Source organism: Bos grunniens, chromosome 29 (genome assembly GCF_055505025.1).
Source record: "Bos grunniens cultivar Pamir isolate PY7600 chromosome 29, Bosgru_T2T1.0, whole genome shotgun sequence".
Classification (NCBI taxonomy): Eukaryota; Metazoa; Chordata; class Mammalia; order Artiodactyla; family Bovidae; genus Bos; species Bos grunniens.
The window spans coordinates 9,756,430-9,779,046 of NC_141193.1; the positions used below are offsets into that span (position 1 = coordinate 9,756,430).

At 40.5% G+C, this 22,617-nt stretch overlaps 1 protein-coding gene across 3 annotated transcripts; it reads right to left on the reverse strand.

The window, feature by feature from the left end:
* Nucleotides 1-51: 51 nt before the first annotated feature.
* On the reverse strand, nt 52-17,422 carry LOC147341990 (solute carrier family 22 member 10-like). Of its 3 annotated transcripts, XM_086384504.1 has the most exons (8): nt 16,838-17,422; nt 14,550-14,653; nt 7,133-7,256; nt 6,539-6,654; nt 4,802-5,016; nt 2,668-2,776; nt 1,464-1,667; nt 52-221 (listed from the first exon to the last, which is right to left on the reverse strand). In XM_086384504.1, the coding sequence occupies exons 1-8, from the start codon at nt 17,237-17,239 to the stop codon at nt 161-163; spliced, it is 1,335 nt and encodes a 444-aa protein (XP_086240630.1). In that variant the 5' UTR covers nt 17,240-17,422; the 3' UTR covers nt 52-160. The 3 variants fall into 3 exon arrangements, with proteins under 3 accessions (XP_086240630.1, XP_086240628.1, XP_086240629.1); XM_086384502.1 differs by lacking the exon at nt 52-221 and having other exon boundaries at nt 1,594-1,970; XM_086384503.1 differs by lacking the exons at nt 52-221; nt 1,464-1,667; nt 6,539-6,654 and adding an exon at nt 1,715-1,970.
* Between the last annotated feature and the right edge of the window lie 5,195 nt (nt 17,423-22,617).

Below are 22,617 nucleotides of genomic sequence, written 5' to 3' on the forward strand. Positions count from 1 at the left end.
TCCCTCAAGTTATGTGTTTATGTGCAAAGTAATGCCATAATTGTAAATGAGATTCATTTTTCTAGTATATTTTCTTGCTAGTTTCTATATATAAAGGAAAACCCCCATTTTTTTTTCTTCATATTTTTCTTTTCCTTACCAGTCAGCTTATGAAAGCACCTTAAAATTTTGTCACTTTTATGTAGCAATCTTTTTCATTTACTTCCCTTGAGAGTTTTTTGCTGGAAAAGCAAAACAGAAACAACCAATCAACCAACCAATCAGCAAATAAAAACAAGAAAAAAAAATAAGTCTGTGTGCTCTCCATGCACAAACTGATCCTCTCACATCATCTTTTTTAGATTCAGTAAAATATACGGGATTGACACTCATGCTGGAAAAGGCTGTGTGGACTCTGCAGACCCAAGAAAACAGTTTTAAAAGTTGCTGCTCTCACTTGGTCTCTTTAAATCTTTGGCCAATGACACCTTTGCAAAATCAAGAAGTGGATTGAAAATCTTAAGGGATTTCCCATATGTTATGTATTTAATTGCATCCATCCTAAAATTTCATATATTGAAGTATCTCAGTATTTAACACTCAGAATCTTAGGAAGATTTCCAAATGTGAAACAGGACTGTTGTCAATATGATTAAGATGAGGTCATATTGGAGTAAGATTGGTTACTTATCCAATAGGATAGTGTCCTTATGTAAAAGGAACATTAAGACAGGCAGGCGTGCCAGGGAGATCCATGTGTAGATTGAAATATGCTGCCACAAGCCAAGGGACTATTAATACCAGAAGCCAGGAGAGACCTGGAACAGATCATCCCTAGAGGTTTCAGAGGAAGCATGGCCCTGCCAACAACTTGAGCTCAGAATTCCAGGCTCCAGAGCCATGCGATAATAAATGTCTGTTAAGTAACTCAGTTTGTGGAATTTTATTATGAAAGCTCTAGGTGACTAATATACCATTTTTATTTTTTAAAAAGTAAAGTTAAAAAATTAAATTAAATTAAAAGTATCTTTTACCAGTTTCTTATTTTCCCTATCCTCAATATTTTCATTATTTATGGCAGCAAAATTGCCTAATCTTACAGGCACCAACACAAGATTTATCTCTCTAATATATTTTCAAAGAGAGACGTTAACACTTATGGATCTGAGGACCATGAAACACCATCAGAAATGTGTGTCTCTCGTGAGGGCAGGTAGGATGTTCCCTCACAATAGAGCTAATTATTGTCTCTTCAGCACTAAAGCTACCATTGAGAACAGGGCAGAGAGGATCTCTGCAGTCTAGACTGGACCTCACAGTGGATAGAAATGATATTGCCATTCATGAAGGCAATGGCTCAAGATGGGAGGATCCCAGGCAAGGCTCAGCCTCCCCAGTGATCTGAGGGACCTACTCGGTATGTTGCCTTTCTCACCCACAGATCCAAAACACACAGTCCCTCCCAGGGGGTGGTAGAAAGTTACTTATTTTCCACATCCTGGATGGTGTCAAGCAGAGGCATATTTCTGGTTTCGGGTAGAAGAAGGATGAGAAGACCAGCAAGGATAAGACACACTCCATAGATGATCCAGGGCAGAGTGGGTAGATACACCACTACAGTCATCAGCAGGGGAGCCAGTGCTGCCCCACACCTACTAGCCATCATATTTAATCCTGAAGCTTTTGCTCTGAAGGGTAAAAGAGGAAAATGCATAATAATTCAGTAAAAAAAATCCCATACATGTAATTTATAATCTACTACTTTGACATTATGCATGTTAAGTTGCTTCAGTTGTGTCCGACTCTTTGCAACCCTAGGGTCTGTAGCCTGCCAGGCTTCTCTGTTCAGGAGATTCTCCAGGCAAGAATGTTGGAGTGGGTTGCCATGTCCTCCTCCAGGGGATCTTCCTGACTCAGGGATCAAACTCGCATCTTCTGCACTTCTTGCACTGCAGGCAGATTCTTTACAGCTGAGCCACCAGAGAAGCCCACTTTGACATTGTAATGGAAGACATAAAACACAGTTATTACATACATGAGTTTGATGAAAGATATTTGTTTTTGAGATCTGTTCTGTGATTCTAGCTTTGTCAAGATCAAAGTGTGTTAAAACCCCTTTTTCATCATTTTAAACAGTACGTTAATGCATTGCAACTACCATGACAAGTGGTCCAAAAGATTAATGAGACAGACACTGAAGTACTGCTTAACACAGTACACGGCATGCCGTCCATTTCTTCAATAAACTTTGGGTAACTGTTGTTAATATATTGTTACTATTATGATTACAAATAAATGCTTTCTAGTTAACAGATCTTATCTTGATTGCTATGCTAAGTATGCTATGCTAAGTCACTTCAGTCGTGTCTGACTCTGTGCAACCCCATAGACGGCAGCCCACCCGGCTCCCCTGTCCCTGGGATTCTCCAGGCAAGAACACTGGAGTGGGTTGCCATTTCCTTCTCCAATGCATGAAAGTGAAAAGTGAAAGTGAAGTCGCTCAGTCATGTCCGACTCTCAGCGGCCCCATGGACCGCAGCCTAGCAGGCTCCTCCGTCCATGGGATTTTCCAGGCAAGAGTGCTGGAGTGGGGTGCCATCGCCTTCTCCCTTATCTTGATTACTCCTGATCAATTACCTGGGAAAGCCCTATTTGGGGCCCTGGCAGAGCATCCACAAAGTATTTTACCTGAGGAGAGTGGGCATGAGTTCAGAGTTATGGACAGAATTACTGGAGACAGCAGCAGCAACACAGCCCATTCCCACACTTGCCAAAGTCAAACGTAGGGTCTGCATTTCTGGAGAAACAAAGAGCAGGGAGACTAAGAAATCTGCATTGAAGGAATCAGCATCCACCAAATTTAGTCAGAAAAAAAAAAACAGCCTTATAGGTTAATTGCATTTTTTAAATATATTATAGAAAACTGTACAATGGCAGGGAGCATAGAACAGCTAACAACGTGAGAAATATAACATTATCAACATAGGTGGTTAAAAGTACATGAAACTATCTGAATTAATTATAGCAACTCTCTGTGCATAGCTGAGATTTGCCAACGAATCAGAAGAAAAGGTGAGTCTGGTGGAAATTTGCTTTTACTTATTCTGTCCAGTGCTCACTATATCCTTATTGTAGAAGGTAGAACTGTCATGTGGATGATTGCTGAGTCTAAGACTCAGCTCTAACCTGGAAGACCTTCCAATTCAAGTGCAGGATTTCCTGGTTTTCCTGGAATTAGGAGGTCTTAGCAGTGTGGGATTTTCATTAAAAAAGGGGGGAAAGGGGAAGTTCCAGGTAAACCTAAAAGACTCAGTCAACCTAGAGCAGATGCAGCATTGACATGGGGTAAGTATGACACCAGGGAGTAATAAAACAGGACTGCTGTTAGTGGACAGGCTGAAGAGAAGCCAGATCTACATCAATGTTAGACACGAGGAACCAAGAATGGAAACTTCTATTTGGTGGGGAAAAAAATTTCAGAATTTGGGAACAAATGAAAAAATGTTCAGGGAATCTGTATTCTACACACTATGAAAGGAAATCTAATTATAGCATTGTATATTGGACAGAACTCTCTTGTAAGAGAGTAATCAGGCATTACTAATGATATTCTGAGGAGCAAAGTCCACTCATCTCTAAGGCTGTGAAGCACATTCCTGCATTGTGCAATGTGAATCATTGTGCCCACTAAGGTTCTCCTAATTGTTACATAGGCTTCCCTAGTGGCTCAGCGGTAAGGAATCCACCTGTGATTCGGGAGACTTGAGTTCAATCCCTGAGTCAGGAAGATCCCCTAGAGAAGGAAATGGCAACCCCCTCCAGTATTCTTGCTTGGGAAATCCCACCGACAGAGGGGCCTGGAGGGCTACAGTCCAAGGGTTTGCAAACTGTCAGACATGACTTAGCAACTAAACAACCACAAATCGTTACATAGCATCATTTTGTTAACTTATAAAGTTAATCTAACAGGAAATGGACAAGAATTTAAATCTTAAATCCTAGTTCCAACTGTACAGACATTCACTTTTTTTTTTTTTAAAGAGGAATTTTTTTCATTACCTGGGAGACTCTTATAAGCAAGAGCTGTAGTCATGATGACTTAACATCACACTCACACGCGGAACATAGAGGTGAGGAACTAGACCAGTCATCAAAGTTGGTAATGAAGAGCCCTGACAGGGGAGTGACCATTCTATGTCCTCACCTGGGATATAATTGCAAGGCCTCACCCCTCCATGCTTGTTTTTAAAAGTGAGAGCGGGCAATGTCCTATGTCACTTCAGTCACGTTCCACTTTTTGCAACCCTGTGGACTGTAGCCCACCAGGCTCCTCATTCCAGGAAGATTCTCCAGGCAAGAATACTGGAGTGGGTTGGCATGCTCTCCTCCAGGGGATCTTCCCAAACGAGGGATCGAACCTGCATCTCCTTTGTCTCCCACACTGACAGGCGGGTTTTTTGGGGTGTTTTTTGTTTTGTTTTGTTTTGTTTTGTTTACCACTAGCGCCACCTGGGAAGTCCCAAATGGGTGAAGCGCAGGTGAACAAATGCTCTCCTAGAGGAACTGTTCAGAATAAATGGTGCCGGTTTCCAGATACTTCCAAAATGTGAGGAAGGTGAAGATATGCCAAAGCTACCCTTATGGACCTTTGGCTCTTTTTCCCAACAACCTAGTAGCAGGACTTCTAATGTTTGTTGGAATACTTAGTAAGCCAATATTGGGGCTTCTCTTTATTCCTAGCTTTGGATAAGTAGGGCTAATGCAATCCTTAAAGGACATGAAAAAGACACTTCCCTTTCCCCAAATTCCAGTATTCTCTCACCTTGGGGCACAAACATGTTGGCCAAAATGAAAAGTCCCACAAGGAACATGAGAAGCATCTGGGTTAGTCGACGGCCCATGTGATTCAGTACTAGGAGTGCAAAACATCGAGCTGAGATAGTGAGAGCTCCAAAGATGACCTGGAACAGGAATATATTGCTCCCAAAGTGCTGTAGATTCATAAAGATGCCAAAATAGGGTACTGTGTTTGCAAATCTGTAATGAACAAAAGAGGAGAAACACAAGCCATGAGATTAGAGCCCAGTGCTGCAGTTGATTATGTTGACCCAGGCAGCCAATGGTCAAGGTTGAAAAAAAAGACAGTCTGATTTGTATAATTCCTCCTTTTAAGGTCATAATTTTAAAGTTAACATAAATAATTACATGATAATATATAAGTGGTAAAAGAATCCTCTAGGCAATGCAGAAGACACAAGACACATGGGTTCAAGCCCTGGGTTGGAAAGATCCCCTAGAGGAGGAAATGGCAACCCATTCCAGTACTCTTGCCTGTGAAATCCCATGGACAGAGGAGCCTAGGGGGCTACAGTTCATGGGGTCTCAAAAGAGTCTGATATTCCATTATAGGTTAAATACAGATTATTGAGTAGAGTTCCTTGTGCTATACAGTAGGTCATTGTTGATTATCTATGTTATATGTAGCAGTGTGTATGTGTTAATCTCAAACTCCTAATTTACCCCTCCCCATACCTTTCCCCTTTGATAACCATACATTTGTTTTCTATGCTTGTGAGTCTATTTTTTGTTTTGTAAATGAGTTCATATGTATCAGTTTTTTAGATTTGTCAAATAAGTGACATCATGATGCTTGTCTTTGACTTACTTTACTTAGTGTGGTAATCTCTAGGTCCATCCACGTTGCTAGAAATATGTACACACACATACCACATCATCTCTATCCATTTGTCGATGGACACTTAGGTTGCTTCCATGTCTTAATTATTATAAGTAGTGCCACCATGAACTTTGGGATGCATGTATCTTTAGAGCTTTGTTTGGATACATGCCCAGGAGTGAGATTGCTAGATCCTATGATAACTCTACCTTCAGTTTTTTAAGTAGCCTCCATACTGTTCTCTATAGTGTCTGCACCAATTTATAATCCCATCAACAGTGTAGAAGGTTTCCCTTTTCTCCACACCCTCTCCAGCATTTATTATTTGTAGACTTTTTGATGATGAACATTATGGCTTGTGTGAGGCAATACCTCATTGTAGCTTTGGTTTGCATTTCTATAATAATTAGCAAAGTTGAGCATCTTTTAATGTGGCTGTTGGCTATCTATGTGTCTTCTTTGGAAAACGATATATTTAAATCTTTTGCTCATTTTTCAATTGGATTTTTTTTTATATTAAGGTGTAAAAGTTATTTGTCTATTTTGAAAATTAGTCCCCTGTTGTTATATCATTTGCAAATATTTTCTTCTATTCTGTAGGCTGTCTTTTCATTTTATTTATAGTTTCCTTTGCAATGCAAAACTTGTAAGTTTAATCACATCCCATTTGTCTATTTTTCTAACTCTTCATTTTATTATGAGTTTCGTGTGAGTCTTTCATAATCCTTCAACTACCTCCAAAAATAGCAATTACTTGGTGTGTTTTCTTCACCTTTTATCCCCAAATCACTGCCTCCTTCTCACAACAGTGCTATAACCTTTGAAATAAACAGATTTATGTCCCCTCTCTTTGAACACCATCATGTGCTGTGTGAAGCCCACCTCGCAAATGACAGGAGACAGATCCTTTTACGCAGGTTGGGTGTACGGAACAAGTCAAACACAGTTGTTTTGGTCTGTGCTGCCTCCAGCTGCTCCTGCATGGTTGCTCTCAAACCCTTTAGCAACAACAAACACGAATCACTTGCCAATATAGTGCCAGGTATTGTGATGAGCATTGGCAACCAATAGGATAGAAGAGATATGCTCCCTTTCTTCGTAGTGTAGCGTATTGCATATGTAATCATGGGTGTGAATGTGATACGAAGGAGGATGTAGGGAGTTAAGGGAGACTCCAGGAAATTAATGAACATTGAAATTTTGAATTTGAACAATGAAAATTTGAAAATGAGGCCATGGAGGAGGGCAGGGCATCCACTATAGTACACAGCCTACAGGAAGTGAACTAAAGGAATTAGTTGTACAGTGGGCAAAGCTTCTTTTCATGAGATGGCCATGAAAGGCCAGGGAACTGAGCTTGCATTCTCAACTAGCCGTCCTTGTTAGAAAAGGGTTTGTGTATCTCAATAAGGAGAAGGCAAGTATCAGTTTATTCCTTCCCTCCAACCCAATAACCACCTCCTCTTCCCTGCTCACCTCCATGTTCAGGGTTGCTTCAGCATTCTTCATTCCATTTCTGTGTGCAACTATTCGAAGTCCCTTTAAGCCCTCATCTGGTTTATTGGTGATAATCAGCCACCGAGCAGATTCCACCAGCCACCTGATGAAAGGTGCAGTCACAAGTGCAGTCAGCTCTCTCTTGTTATATGTCATATGATTATTGACAACAGATGCATTTTGCCTTCTGTCCAAAATCCACCGCTTCACTTGTTGGTTTAGGAATAGAAATTCCAGATCTATTTCACAAATACTAGGAGGAAATGAGAGTGACTGCAGTGCACTTGAAACTTGTAGTACTAGTAAGGGACACAGACTTGGAGTTAAATTGCCTCTGCTCACTCATCAGGAGAATTTACAGAAAACTTATGAAGTTTAAGTTTATCCCTGATATGCATAATTTCCTTCCAAACCCTGGCATGGGATCTAGCAACTTTGTGCATGTTATATATATTTACAGTATACATTCTTTTTGAAAAGAAGCCCCAAATATGTCAGCGTAAAGCCTAACAGTGATTGCAGGTACTCCTGACACTACCAGTTATGTTGATAACTAATAACCCAATTACTAATACCAATTAATAACTACTTCTTTATATCTGCCTCAGTTTTCTCATCAATAAAATGGAACAGCACTGTCAGCTTCCTTGTAGGGTTGTTTTGAATATGGAATAACACAACAAATGAGTCTGTATAGCACAAAGAACTCTGCTCAATGTTATGTGACAGCCTGGATGGGAGGGGAGTTTGGGAGAAAATTGATATGTATGGCTGAGTTCCTTCACTGTTCACCTGAAACTATCACAACATTGTTTGTTAATTTGCTATTCCTCAATACAAACTAAAAAGTTTAAAAATAGTAAATAAATAAAATTGCATCATTAAAAAAAAAATGAGTCTGACATGGATCACATTCCCTTTCTCCCTGAACTCATATCTCTATATAAAATCTGTAGTCATCTCTCTGTGATCTCCTAAATTTAATTCTCCCTAGACTGATTTTAAGTGTGGGGACCAAGTTATCCATAAATAAATGTTTGCTAAAATTATTTAAGGAACTGGTGAACACAGGATGTAAGTCACCCAACCTGCATGCCAATTATTAGTACTGGAGAAAGAACATGGCTATTTTGTCAGATTATTCTATGAATAAAGTTGTTGCGTCTTCCCTTTATTCAATTCACCTACAAAAATGAAAATCATGGAAAATTTTACCATAACCAGGTTCATTCCAAAATCAAAAAAAAAGAATTAAAGTTACTTCTTTTCAAAATATCTGAGTCTATATTTTATATTAACAAAAATCATGTCAGAATAACCCTCCAACCACTATACTAAGTAAGACTATGAAGAAAGACGGCAGAAAATACCGAGAACTCCCAGGAGAAGGGTCACGGTTAGTCAATGTTCTATTTCACAAATTGCACAGAGTAACAGATGATAGACAAGGGTTTTTAAGTTCAAACAATAAAAAAGGGTCTAAGGAATTAAAAAATGAATATATTTAGATACAATATGCATTTTCATCCCAGGTTCCCATAAGAGAGTGAGAGAGAAGGCTCTCTCTCTTGAGGAGAGAAAGAAGACAAAGAAAGGTACAGACACCACCAGCTGCAGGGTGCACCACTCTCGAAAGACAAAAGCCAGTCCTCCCAGCATCATCTGTCCAATACTAAGGGCACAAGCTATCAGTGTTATTACCGTGGCTTTTGACTGGGCCCTTACCCACGCTACAACTGAAAGAAAATCCAATTGGGATATTATTGTCAGGTAAGTGTGAAATTTCAAGGCCAATTTCCAGACTTGGAAAATGGAAAAGACTAAAACTGTCGACTTACTGAGCATACTGTTATTTGACACAATGGCCACAGCAGAACAGCCTGACCAGAAGCGTAGCAAGCAGTAAATGAGGAAGGTGGGAGCAAAGGCTGCACAGATCCCAGAGATGGCGAGCTGGAGCAAACAGCACCTAAGAATCAATTTGCGCCCAAACCTAAGAAACAGAGAGGCAGATTAGATTGTGAGAGCAATAGCAACCTGCGGTAAAAATAAAGCCTACTCTGAAATTTAGAGAATTTTTTTTAATGTTCATAATGGTTTTGTCCTTTTTTATGATTTGGTTTTTTATTTTACTAATTTTTTACATTGTTTATTGGGAGATCATTGCTTTACAATACTGTGCTGGTTTCTGCCATACATCAGCATGAATCAGCCACCGTCATACATATGTCCCCTCCCTCTTGAACCTCCCTCCCATCTCCCACCCCATCCCACCCCTCTAGGTTGTCACAGAGCACTGGGTTGAGCTCTCTGTGTCACACAGCAAATTCCCACTGGTTCTCTATTTTACAAATGGTAATATATATGTTTTCAGGCTACTCTCTCAATTCGTCCCACCTGTTCCTTCCTTCACTGTGTCCACAGTCCATTCTCTGTCTGTGTCTCCATTGCTATCCTGCAAATAGGTTCATCAGTACTATCTTTCTAGATTCCAAGTGATTCTTTGTACCTGAAAGCTTGAAAACTCAGAAGCTAAATCAACAGTGGAGATCTCCTCAAAGTAGTACTCCTTGTCTGCAATATACACTAAGAATACCAAAACTTTATCCTCTAATCACTTGGACTTTGACACCAAGTGATATTTCATATAAAATAAATTACAGTGTTGGAAACTGTAATATACTACAAGCTCCCATTGTACTAACATATGTATTTAGCATGGTAGAGAGTCTGTACAGCGTCCAGAACACAAGAGAGCTAAAAGTGTACTTGGGTCTCTAGGACCAGACAGGCAAGGTTAAACTGATGCAGAAGATCAGTGGATCAATACTCAAAGTTGTTGAAGGTTTATTTAAGGGTCAGTCTTTGTTGAATCTGAATTTATAAGCCTCAAGCAATGTGCTTTAGAACAGAATATGAAGTGAAAGTGTTAGTCACTCAGTTGTGTTAGACTCTTTGCGACCCCATAGACTGAAGCCCATGAGGCTCTCTGGTCATGGAATTCTCCAGGCAGGAATACTGAAGTGGGTAGCCATTCCCTTCTCCAGGGGAAAGCAGAATATAAGACCACCATAACCCTGGGAAAAGGTCTGGATGATGCAGTAAAAGGATATGGAGTTTACCTTCCCCCATTAACACATAAATACATCTACAGACTTCCTTGGTGGTGCAGTGGATAAGAATCCACCTGCCGGTGCAGGAGGACAAGGGTTCGATCCCTACCTAGTCTGGGAAGATTCCACATGCCATGGAGCAACTAAGCTCATGCGCCACAGCTACTGAAGCCCATGGGCCTAGAGCCTGTGCTCTGCAACAAGGGAAGTCACTGCGATGAGAAGCCTGAGCACCACAATAAAGAGTAGCCCCCACTCACCGCAACTAGAGAAAGCCCGCATGCAGCAACGAAGACACAACACAGCCAAAAAAATTTTTTTAATTAAAAAAAAAATCTATATATGGAAAAATTCTCACTGAAACTAACCGGAAACTGGCAGAATGACTTACGTAAACCAAGGATGTAAGATACACATGTAATCAGATAGGAAGGAAAGAAACACAATCAGGTCCGGACTTGCACTCCTGGGAGAGGACTCAGAGGAAAAGTGAGATTACATAGGAGGACACCTACCCTGGGGACTGAGCAGGTCAGGCCACAGATTGGGAGTCCCAGTCCTGGGGCATATGTGAAGGAAACAGTCCCCCATGGCTGGTAGGAGGACTTGTTGTTCAGTCTCTCAATCATGTCCTACTCTTTGTGACCCCGTGGACTGCAGCTTGTCAGGTTTCCTTATCCGTCGCTATCTCCCAGAGTTTGCTCAAACTCATGCCCATTGAGTTGGTAATGTCATCCAGCCATCTCATCCTCCGCCATCCCCTTCTCCTCCTGCCCCCAATCCCTCCCAGCATCAGAGTCTTTTCCAATGAGTCAACTCTTCGCATCAGGTGGCCAAAGTATTGGAGTTTCAGCTTCAGCATCAGTCCTTTCAATGAACACCCAGGACTGATCTCCTAATTTAGGATGGACTTGTTGGATCTCCTTGCAGTCCAAGGGACTCTCAAGAGTCTTCTCCAACACCACAGTTCAAAAGCATCAATTCTTCAGCACTCAGCTTTCTTCACAGTCCAACTCTCACAACCATACATGACCCCTGGAAAAACCATAGCCTTGACTAGACGGACCTTTGTTGGCAAAGTAATGTCTCTGCTTTTTAATATGCTATCTGGGTTGGTCATAACTTTCCTTCCAAGGAGTAAGTGTCCTTTAATTTCATGGCTGCAATCACCATCTGCAGTGATTTTGGAGCCCCAAAAAATAAAGTCTGACACTGTTTCCACAGTCGTGTCCAACTCTTTGCAACACCATGGACTGTAGCCCACCAGGCTCCTCTGTCCATGGAATTTCCCAGGTAAAAATTTTTCCCAGGAGTGGGTTGCCATTTCCTGCTCCAGGGGATCTTCTCAACTCAGGGACTGAACCCACCTCTCCTGCACCTCCTGCATTGGCAGGCGGATTCTTTACTGCTGAGCCATCTTGGAGGCCCTTAAAACAAGTAGATAAAGTCATATATTAATTTGGCCACCTGATGCAAAGAGCTGACTTATTGGAAAAGACCCTGATGCTGGGAAAGATTGAAGACAGGAGGACAAGGGGATGACAGAGGATGAGATGGTTGGATGGCATCACTGACTCAATGGACATGAGTTTGAGCAAGCTCTGGGAGTTGGTGATGGACAGGGAAGCCTGGTGTGCTGCAGTCCATGGGGTTGCAAAGAGTCAGACATGACTGAGCGACTGAACAACAACAATAAATTTAACCAAGGAGATGATATAGATCTGGACACTCAAAACAAGACTTTGATGAAAGAACTTGAAGACGATACAAATAAATGGAAAGATAACCCATACTCATGGACTGGAAAATTAGTATTGTCAAAATGCACATACTATGCAAAGCCATCTATAGATTGGTTGGTAGTTGTTTAGTCGCTAAGTTGTGTCTGATTCTTGCAACCCCACCAACCGTAGCCCTCCAAGCTCCTCTGTCCATGGGATTCTCCAGGCAAGAATACTGGAGTGGATTGCCATTTCCTTCTCTAGGATTCCAATTCAGGAGTCAAAACTGGGTCTCCTGCACTGCAGGTAGATTCTTTACCAACTGAGCTACAAAGGAAGCCCCATCTACAATTATGCCATCCTTATTAAAATTCCAATGACATTTTTCACAGAAATAGAAAAAAACTATCCTAAAATCTATATGAAATCACAAATGACCCCCAAAAGCAAAGTCAATCCTGACAAAGAACCAATGTAGAAACATCCTGCTTTCTGATTTCAAACTATACTACAAAACAATAGGTATCAAAATGGTATGGTACTGACATTAAGAAAGATGCATAAACCAACAGAAAGAACCAAGATTCAAGAAATTAACCCTTGATACATATTATTTGATAAAAAAAAAAAAACCAATAATATTAAAGAGGGGACAATAAAAGTTTTCAATAATAATGTTGGGAAAATGAAATGATAACATGCAGGAGTATGAATTTGCACTCTACTGACAATATTCAAAAAAAAATTCACTCAAAATGGGTTAAAGACTTAAACATTAGCCCTGAAACACTAAAAATCCTAGGAAAAACTCCCTGACATCAGTCTTAACAATGACTTTTTTATATAATAGCTACCCAAACAGGCATGAAGGTATATATAATTGTGGTTTTGACTTGTAGTTCCTTGATAATTAGTGCAATTAAGCACATTTTCATATTCCTGTTAACAATTTCCATGTCTTCTATGGAGGAATACCTATTGAATTCCTTTGCCATTTTTGAGTAGGTTATTTGTGAGTTTTTTCTATCAGTTGCAGCAGTCCCCTGTATGTTTTGGATATTAAATCTATCAGATATGAGGCTAGCAAATATTTTTCCCATTCTGTAGGTTTCCATTTCTTTTTGTTGATCATTTGCTTTGCTATGAAGAAGTATTCTGGACATTGACCTTGGCCACAAAAGCACAGTCAATGAAAGTAAAATAAAGAATTGGGGATTATGTCAATCTATAATGCTTCTTCTTAGCTATAAGAAGCTTTTTGCCTATGTTTAGTTCAAAATCTTTAGGTTAGTTATAAATCTCCCTTTTCTTCACCAAATTTTCTATTCTCGACATCTGTCATAATCCCATTTATTCAGAGAAAATGAAAAAAACCTATTACCCTATGTGTGTCTAAAACTGATCAATTAGCATTTTATCACAAATCATTATAAAGTGTTCAGTCATAAGACTGGTCAACATGAATACTCTGATATAGTTTACAAATTACATTCAGGGTGATACATTCAGCATTCACAATTTTCACTAGAAGGTTAAATATGTTAGGCTTATAGGTAGGGGATAAAGGTTACTTAGAGTCTCCCATTCCACCTATGAAAGACTTGAGTATCTAGCTGCCGTGGTTGTCTCTTACTTCAGGATGGACAGTGCCAGGCACAGGATTAGCCAAAACACTCATACCAGAAATTATGACACTTGAGGTCTATAGATTAATTTCCTTATATGATTTCAAATATTACCTCTAAAGAGCCTTTTCATGAGATCAAATGGCCAAATTATAACCACAATTATTTCTTAATGCAATTCAGGGCCACTTCACTAAGCACCCAAGTTTTCTAGAAATGCCTTCTAATTACAGTGAGAAACATGAGGCATGCAAGGCACAACTTCCCAGGTGGCACCTGGGAACCTGCCTGCCAATGCAGGAGACTTAAGAGACACCACTTCGATCCCTGGGTTGGGAAAATCCCCTAGAGGAGAAAATGGCAAACCCACTTCAGTATTCTTGCCTGGAGAATCCCATGGGCAGAGGAGCCTGGTGGGCTACAGTCCACAGGGTCACACACAGTCAGACACGACTGAAGCAACTTAGCACACACATGTGCATGTGAGGCACAACAATCAAGGTGGGAACCCACAAGATTTTGGCTCACTGATTCCAGTGGGAACTTAACACAGAAGCCACGGCAAAGGCGGAAATGCTGTTCTTTATATCTGTGTCTTGAAATAGGCTGAAACTCCTGTCTTGAAGCAACTTCCTCTTGCTTCCGATAAGTAACTCTTCCTCATATTTCTAGATGAAGTATTATGATACCTCCCCTCTAAACACTGTTCTGAAATATCCCCCAGATCTTGTGGAGATGACATTTCTGTGTCCAATACACAGAGATCTGTGGCAACAAAATGACATCATCACAATGAGCTTATCCTAAATTTCCATCTACAGCTCCCTGGGAACCAAGGCTACCCAGCACAGTGTAAATTGGATATGCGAGGAGTTCATAAAGATTTCTTTATGAAGCTGTCATAAACTGTGGGCAGCAGTGATCTGGAGAAACTCACCTGTCTGAGAGATGGCCATATATGAAGCTTCCCACCAGCATTCCAGCCATGAATAGGGATTGAACCATTGATTTCTGTGACTGATGATCACATACTAGGTCCCACTGGAAGAGAAGCAAATCAGCCCAGAGGAGCTTCACATGCTTGCATGCTCAGTCATGGACTGAGCAACCCCATGGACTGTAGCCAGCCAGGCTCATCTGGGGGAATTTTCCAGGCAAGAATACTGGAGTGGGTTAGCCATTTCCTACTCAAGGGGATCTCCCTGACCCAGGGATTGAACTTGCATCTCTTGTATCTTCTGCATTGGTAGGCAGATTCTTTACCACTGCACCATCTGGGAAGCCCTGAGGTGTCCCACAGAATCTTATAATCCCTCAGTAATCAACACTCTGATAGCCCTCAGTGAACACACTCTCTGGTTTCCTTTACCACATTTACTCATCTGTATCATTCAAGTCACTTAAGCACGGTTTTCTCTGGAAATTGTCAACTAAATCTTCTAGATTACATCAAGATCAATCTTTCTATTCACTTAGCACAGCATACCTCAGTGGTTCTCAAACCTTGCCACACATTGTAAACACTGGGGTTGGGGGGGCGGTTTGCCACCAGGGTTTTGGCACCTGGTGCCAAAATTCATGGAGAAGGCAATGGCACCCCACTCCAGTACTCTTGCCTGGAAAATCCCATGGACGGAGGAGCCTGGTAGGCTCCAGTCCATGGGGTCGCTAAGAGTCGGGCACGACTGAGTGACTTCACTTTCACTTTCATGCATTGGAGAAGGAAATGGCAACCTACTCCAGTATTCTTGCCTGGAGAATCCCGGGGACAGAGGAGCCTAATGGGCTGCCGTCTATGGGGTCGCACAGAGTCGGACACGACTGAAGCGACTCAGCAGTAGCAGCAGCAGCCAAAATTCATACTGATGCCTGAATTTTGCACTTAGAGTGAAATACACTCTGATTTGTTTCCCTGACAAGTAGCCCAAGTATTTTTTTAATTAATGCAAATATTTCCAATTTGCAACTAGGCTGAGAACAAGTGACTAAGAATAATTTTTCACACATTGTATCAGGTACTTCCTTGTCTGATCATCTATCTTCACACTTGGTTTAAAGTTCTTCAGTACTAAAATTCATGCCTAGTTGGTTGATTTCACTGGTGTCCATTGAAATGTAAATGCTTGGCAGTTAAAAAGATAATCACCATTTGCTGAAAGATTGAAGGAAAGTTACTATCTACTCAGTAACTGAAGATTTGAGCCATGCTTATGAGAGGGTAACAGGCAGGAAGGCCAGGGGTCTCCAAACAGAGGAAATAGGCTTCAAGTGTCAGACATTTTTTTTTTTTTAATCTCTCTCTTAAGGGGCAGGAGGAAACAAACTAGTGATATATTTTTTCCCCTTCTCCATACAAATTTAAAAAGAGGTTTCTCTTAAAATACTGTGTTGCCATAATGACACCTGGTTCCACCTGAACTTAACTTTTCTCAAATCTTGAGCTAACCAATGCATTTTTCTTATGGAAATGTTTGTCTTAAGCTATGTTAATGTACTATGCATTTACCCTGGACTCTATCTTCCAGTCGGTTCCGCCTAAAAGCTCAGATTTAGGCTCAGAATCAACTTGACAAACCAGTATGTTATACTCAAACCCATGTTATATTCAGACATTGTTCTCCTAGTCTATGTAAACGAAACTTTTTGTATAATCTAATCTGCCTTTCTTCAAGATTCAAGTCAATTATTTTATGGCCCAGGATGACTCACCTGGTGCCAAGATTATCTCAAAATGCATCTTGTGGGTGAGGGGCCTAGTGCCATTCTCTGAGTTTTGAGACATTTTCTTTCTTTCATTAACAGACTGCTAGTAACTATATAACATCCAGCTAAAGACTAGCAGGGGGGTACTCTTTCTGCCCCCTTCTGATGTCTATGTCAGAAGCTTTCTCTATCCCTTTTATACTTTAATAAAACTCTATTACACAAAAGCTCTGAGTGATCAAGCCTCGTCTCTGGCCCTGGATTGAATTCTTCTCTGGAGGCCAAGAACTCCGGGGTCTTTCGTGGCTCAGCAACAACCTCTCACTTATTTTATGTTTTTCTAAACACCTAGACTTTTTTTCTAAAACACCCAGGGTAGACTGCGGGAGTTGGTGATGGACAGGGAGGCCTGGCATGCTGCAGTTCATGGGGTCGCAAAGAGTCGGACACGACTGAGTAACTGAACTGAACTGACTGAAACACCCAGAACATATGCTGACAAGAGGCAAATGGGGCCTTTACCTCAGTCACGATGGTGAAGGAGAACAAACTGTGGTCAAACACCCAGCCGTCCACACAGGGCTCCGTGTCCAGGTCAGTCATGTTGGGGAAGGTCCCATTCAGGTGAAGGAGCTGCCACTGGGGATGGAGGAAGTGACGACATTTCTCTGGCTTGAAGTTTGAATCCAGTGGGATGGAGATTCTCAGCAGGACATCAGGGCTGAGGATCCCAGTATCATTATCAGAGACAATGGCATTATCAAGAATGTGGACCCAGCAGCGATGACCAGGAACGGCTGCAGTGAAGTTCTCCAGCAATGAGTGACAGACTACTATCATGTAAAAAGGAAAAGTTAAAGCCATCTGAAGTATCTGGAATTTCCCCAGGCCACCAACTTTATCCAGAAGCTCCTCAAGGGCCATTCTGGACAGGTAATCCTCAAGACAATGCACAATGACTTTAAGAATATAAGTTCAATGGAAGAAAAAATTTCCTTTCATAAATTCACACTGAGCCTGTATAATATCACAACAGTTTCTCATAAATGGCTACCATCCCCTCACTACTGCAATAGCGAAGTAGAGACAGTTTCCCCAGTCCTTCTCAAATCACGAGGCATTATTTTTCTTTTAGTAAAGTCATAGAGAAAATAATTTACCAAAAATACTTCCAACTGTTGCCAGTGAACTCTGTTTAAAGGTTTACTCTTTGAACGTGCTTATCCTCACTCTGTAAAGCCAGCATTGGACTTTGGCATGTACATGGTATCTAAATAATGTAAAAAAAGCCCTGCTACACAGCTTTCAATCATTTCCAGAAGATGGAATTTGAGAGACACAGAAGTGAACTGCTCTAAGACATACCATGCAAATTCTCCAGCAACACAGGAACACAGCCCTGAGCTCCAATATACAGGCTGCCCAAGTTACTACAAAACCATAGACATCTCATAACTCGTTACTAGACACTTCTTTGCACTCCAGAGAGAAGAAATTCAGCTCCACCCACCAGAACACTGACACAAGCTTCCCTAACCAAGAAACCTTGACAAGCCACCTGTACAACCCCACCCACAGTGACGAAACTCCACAATAAAGAGAACTCCACAAACTGCCAGAATACAGAAAGGACACCCCAAACTCAGCAATATAAACAAGATGGAGAGACAGAAGAATACCCAGCAGGTAAAGGAACAGGATAAATGCCCACCAAACCAAAAGAGGAAGAGATAGGGAATCTACCTGATAAAGAATTCCGAATAATGATAGTGAAAATGATCCAAAATCTTGAAATCAAGATGAAATCACAGATAAATAGCCTGGAGACAAGGATTGAGAAGATGCAAGAAAGGTTTAACAAGGACCTAGAAGAAATAAAAAAGAGTCAATATATAATGAATAATGCAATAAATGAGATCAAAAACACTCTGGAGGCAACAAATAGTAGAATAACAGAGGCAGAAGATAGGATTAGTGAATTAGAAGATAGAATGGTAGAAATAAATGAATCAGAGAGGAAAAAAGAAAAACGAATTAAAAGAAATGAGGACAATCTCAGAGACCTCCAGGACAATAGTAAACGCTACAACATTCGAATCATAGGAGTCCCAGAAGAAGAAGACAAAAAGAAAGATCATGAGAAAATACTTGAGGAGATAATAGTTGAAAACTTCCCTAAAATGGGGAAGGAAATAATCACCCAAGTCCAAGAAACCCAGAGAGTCCCAAACAGGATAAACCCAAGGTGAAACACCCCAAGACACATATTAATCAAATTAACAAAGATCAAACACAAAGAACACATATTAAAAGCAGCAAGGGAAAAACAACAAATATCACACAAGGGAATTCCCATAAGGATAACAGCTGATCTTTCAATAGAAATTCTTCAAGCCAGGAGGGAATGGCAAGACATACTTAATAAGATGAAAGAAAATAACCGATTGTTTCCACTTCACTTTCCTCGCCTGGGGGAGGCTTAGGTTGGCTCTACAACCGCTATAGTCGGGGCCAGCGAGGGCCAGGGGAGGGCAGGGACCTACTGCATCTGGGCCGGCTTGGGGCCGCAGGAAAGGGTGTCGGGGCCACACACGCACTCTCGCTGCAGTCCAGATCCTCCTGAAGCCCGTACGCCCGGAGCGCACCCAGCCGGGACCGCGCACCTAGACCCCGGCCCGCCAGCCCGCCCACGGGCCAGGGTCACAGCCAAGGAGCCAACGAGGGGAGGAGGCCCAGGGGGGCTGGGTGTAGGGGCGGGGGTGGGTGCTGCCGCCGCCGCGGAGCTGCTACTCGGCGCGTTTTGTATGAACATGGCGGCTCCCACCGCCAGCAAGGCAGCCTCCCTGGGCTGTAACAACAAGCCTGCATTCCCGGAGCTGGATTTCAGGTCGGGAGCTCGGGTGGAGGAATTGAAGAAAAAAAAAAAAAGAAAAGAAAATAACCTACAGCCCAGATTACTGTACCCAGCAAGGATCTCATTCAAATATGAAGGAGAAATCAAAAGCTTTACAGACAAGCAAAAGCTGAGAGAGTTCAGCACCACCAAACCAGCTCTCCAACAAATACTAAAGGATCTTCTCTAGACAAGAAACACAAAAAGGGTGTATAAACTCGAACCCAAAACAATAAAGTAAATGGCAACGGGATCATACTTATCAATAATTACCTTAAATGTAAATGGGTTGAATGCCCCAACCAAAAGACAAAGACTGGCTGAATGGATACAAAAACAAGACCCCTACATATGTTGTCTACAAGAGACCCACCTCAAAACAGGGGACACATACAGACTGAGAGTGAAGGGCTGGAAAAAGATTTTCCAGGCAAATAGAGACCAAAAGAAAGCAGAAGTAGCAATCCTCATATCAGATAAAATAGACTTTAAAACAAAGGCTGTGAAAAGAGACAAAGAAGGACACTACATAATGATCAAAGGATCAATCCAAGAAGATATAACAATTATAAATACATATGCACCCAACATAGGAGCACCACAATATGTAAGACAAATGCTAACAAGTATGAAAGGGGAAATTAACAATAGCACAATAATAGTGGGAGACTTTAATACCCCACTCACACCTATGGATAGATCAACTAAACAGAAAATTAACAAGGAAATACGAACTTTAAATGATACAATAGACCAGTTAGACCTAACTGATATCTATAGGACATTTCACCCCAAAACAATGAATTTCACCTTTTTCCCAAGTGCACACGGAACCTTCTCCAGGATAGATCACATCCTGGGCCATAAATCTAGCCTTGGTAAATTCAAAAAAGTTGAAATTATTCCAAGCATCTTTTCTGACCACAATGCAGTAAGATTAGATCTCAATTACAGGAGAAAAACTATTAAAAATTCCAACATATGGAGGCTCAACAACACGCTGCTGAATAACCAACAAATCACAGAAGAAATAAAAAAAAAAACCAAAATTTGCATAGAAATGAATGAAAATGAAAACACAACAACCCAAAACCTGTGGGACACTGTAAAAGCAGTCCTAAGGGGAAAGTTCATAACAATACAGGTATACCTCAAGAAACAAGAAAAAGTCAAATAAATAACCTAACTCTACACCTAAAGCAACTAGAAAAGGAAGAAATGAAGAACCCCAGGGTGAGTAGAAGGAAAGAAATCTTAAAAATTAGGGCAGAAATAAATGCAAAAGAAACAAAAGAGACCGTAGCAAAAATCAACAAACCAAAAGCTGGTTCTTTGAAAGGATAAATAAAATTAACAAACCATTAGCCAGACTCATCAAGAAACAAAGGGAGAAAAATCAAATCAATAAAATTAGAAATGAAAATGGAGAGATCACAACAGACAACACAGAAATACAAAGGATCATAAGAGACTACTATCAGCAATTATATGCCAATAAAATGGACAACGTGGAAGAAATGGACAAATTCTTAGAAAAGTACAACTTTCCAAAACTGAACCAGGAAGAAATATAAAATCTTAACAGACCCATCACAAGCATGGAAATTCAAACTGTAATCAGAAATCTTCCAGCAAACAAAAGCCCAGGTCCAGACGGCTTCACAGCTGAATTCTACCAAAAATTTAGAGAAGAGCTAACACGTATCCTACTCAAACTCTTCCAGAAAATTGTAGAGGAAGGTAAACTTCCAAACTCATTCTATGAGGCCACGATCACCCTAATACCAAAACAAGACAAAAATGCCACAAAAAAAGAAAACTAAAGGCCAATATCACTTATGAACATAGATGCAAAAATCCTTAACAAAATTCTAGCAATCAGAATCCAACAACACATTAAAAAGATCATACACCATGACCAAGTGGGCTTTATCCCAGGGATGCAAGGATTCTTCAATATCTGCAAATCAATCAATGTAATATACCACATTAACAAATTGAAAAATAAAAACCATATGATTATCTCAGTAGATGCAAAGAAAGCCTTTGACAAAATTCAACATCCATTTATGATAAAAACTCTCCAGAAAGCAGGAATAGAAGGAACATACCTCAACATAATAAAAGCTATATATGACAAACCCACAGCAAACATTATCCTCAATGGTGGAAAATTGAAAGCATTCCCCCTAAAGTCAGGAACAAGACAAGGGTGCCCACTTTCACCACTACTATTCAACATAGTTTTGGAAGTTTTGGCCACAGCAATCAGAGCAGAAAAAGGAATAAAAGGAATCCAAATTGGAAAAGAAGAAGTAAAATTCTCACTGTTTGCAGATTACATAATCCTCTACGTAGAAAACCTTAAAGACTCCACCAGAAAATTACTAGAACTAATCAATGAATATAGTAAAGTTGCAGGATATAAAATCAACACACAGAAATCCCTTGCATTCCTATACACTAATAATGAGAAAACAGAAAGAGAAATTAAGGAAACAATTTCATTCACCATTGCAATGAAAAGAATAAAATACTTAAGAATGTATCTACCTAAAGAAACTAAAGACCTATATATAGAAAACTATAAAGCACTAGTGAAAGAAATCAAAGAGGACACTAATAGATGGAGAAATATACCATGTTCATGGATTGGAAGAATCAATATAGTGAAAATGAGTATACTACCCAAAGCAATTTATAGATTCAATGCAATCCCTATCAAGCTACCAACGGTATTCTTCACAGAGCTAGAACAAATAATTTCACAATTTGTATGGAAATACAAAAAACCTCAAATAGCCAAAGCAACCTTGAGAAAGAAGAACGGAACTGGAGGAATCAACCTGCCTGACTTCAGGCTCTACTACAAAGCCATAGTCATCAAGACAATATGGTACTGGCACAAAGACAGAAATATAGATCAATGGAACAAAATAGAAAGCCCAGAGATAAATCCACACACCTATGGACACCTTATCTTTGGCAAAGGAAGCAAGAATATACAATGGAGAAAAGACAATCTCTTTAACAAGTGGTGATGGGAAAACTGATCAACCACTTGTAAAAGAATGAAACTAGAACACTTTCTAACACCATACACAAAAATAAACTCAACATGGATTAAAGATCTAAATGTAAGACCAGAAACTATAAAACTCCTAGAGGGAAACATAGGCAAAACACTCTCCGACATACATCACAGCAGGATCCTCTATGACCCACCTCCCAGAATATGGGAAATAAAAGCAAAAATAAACAAATGGGACCTAATTAAAATTAAAAGCTTCTGCACAACAAAGGAAACTATAAGCAAGGTGAAAAGACAGCCTTCAGAATGGGAGAAAATAATAGCAAATGAAGCAACTGACAAACAACTAATCTCAAAAATACACAAGCAACTCCTACA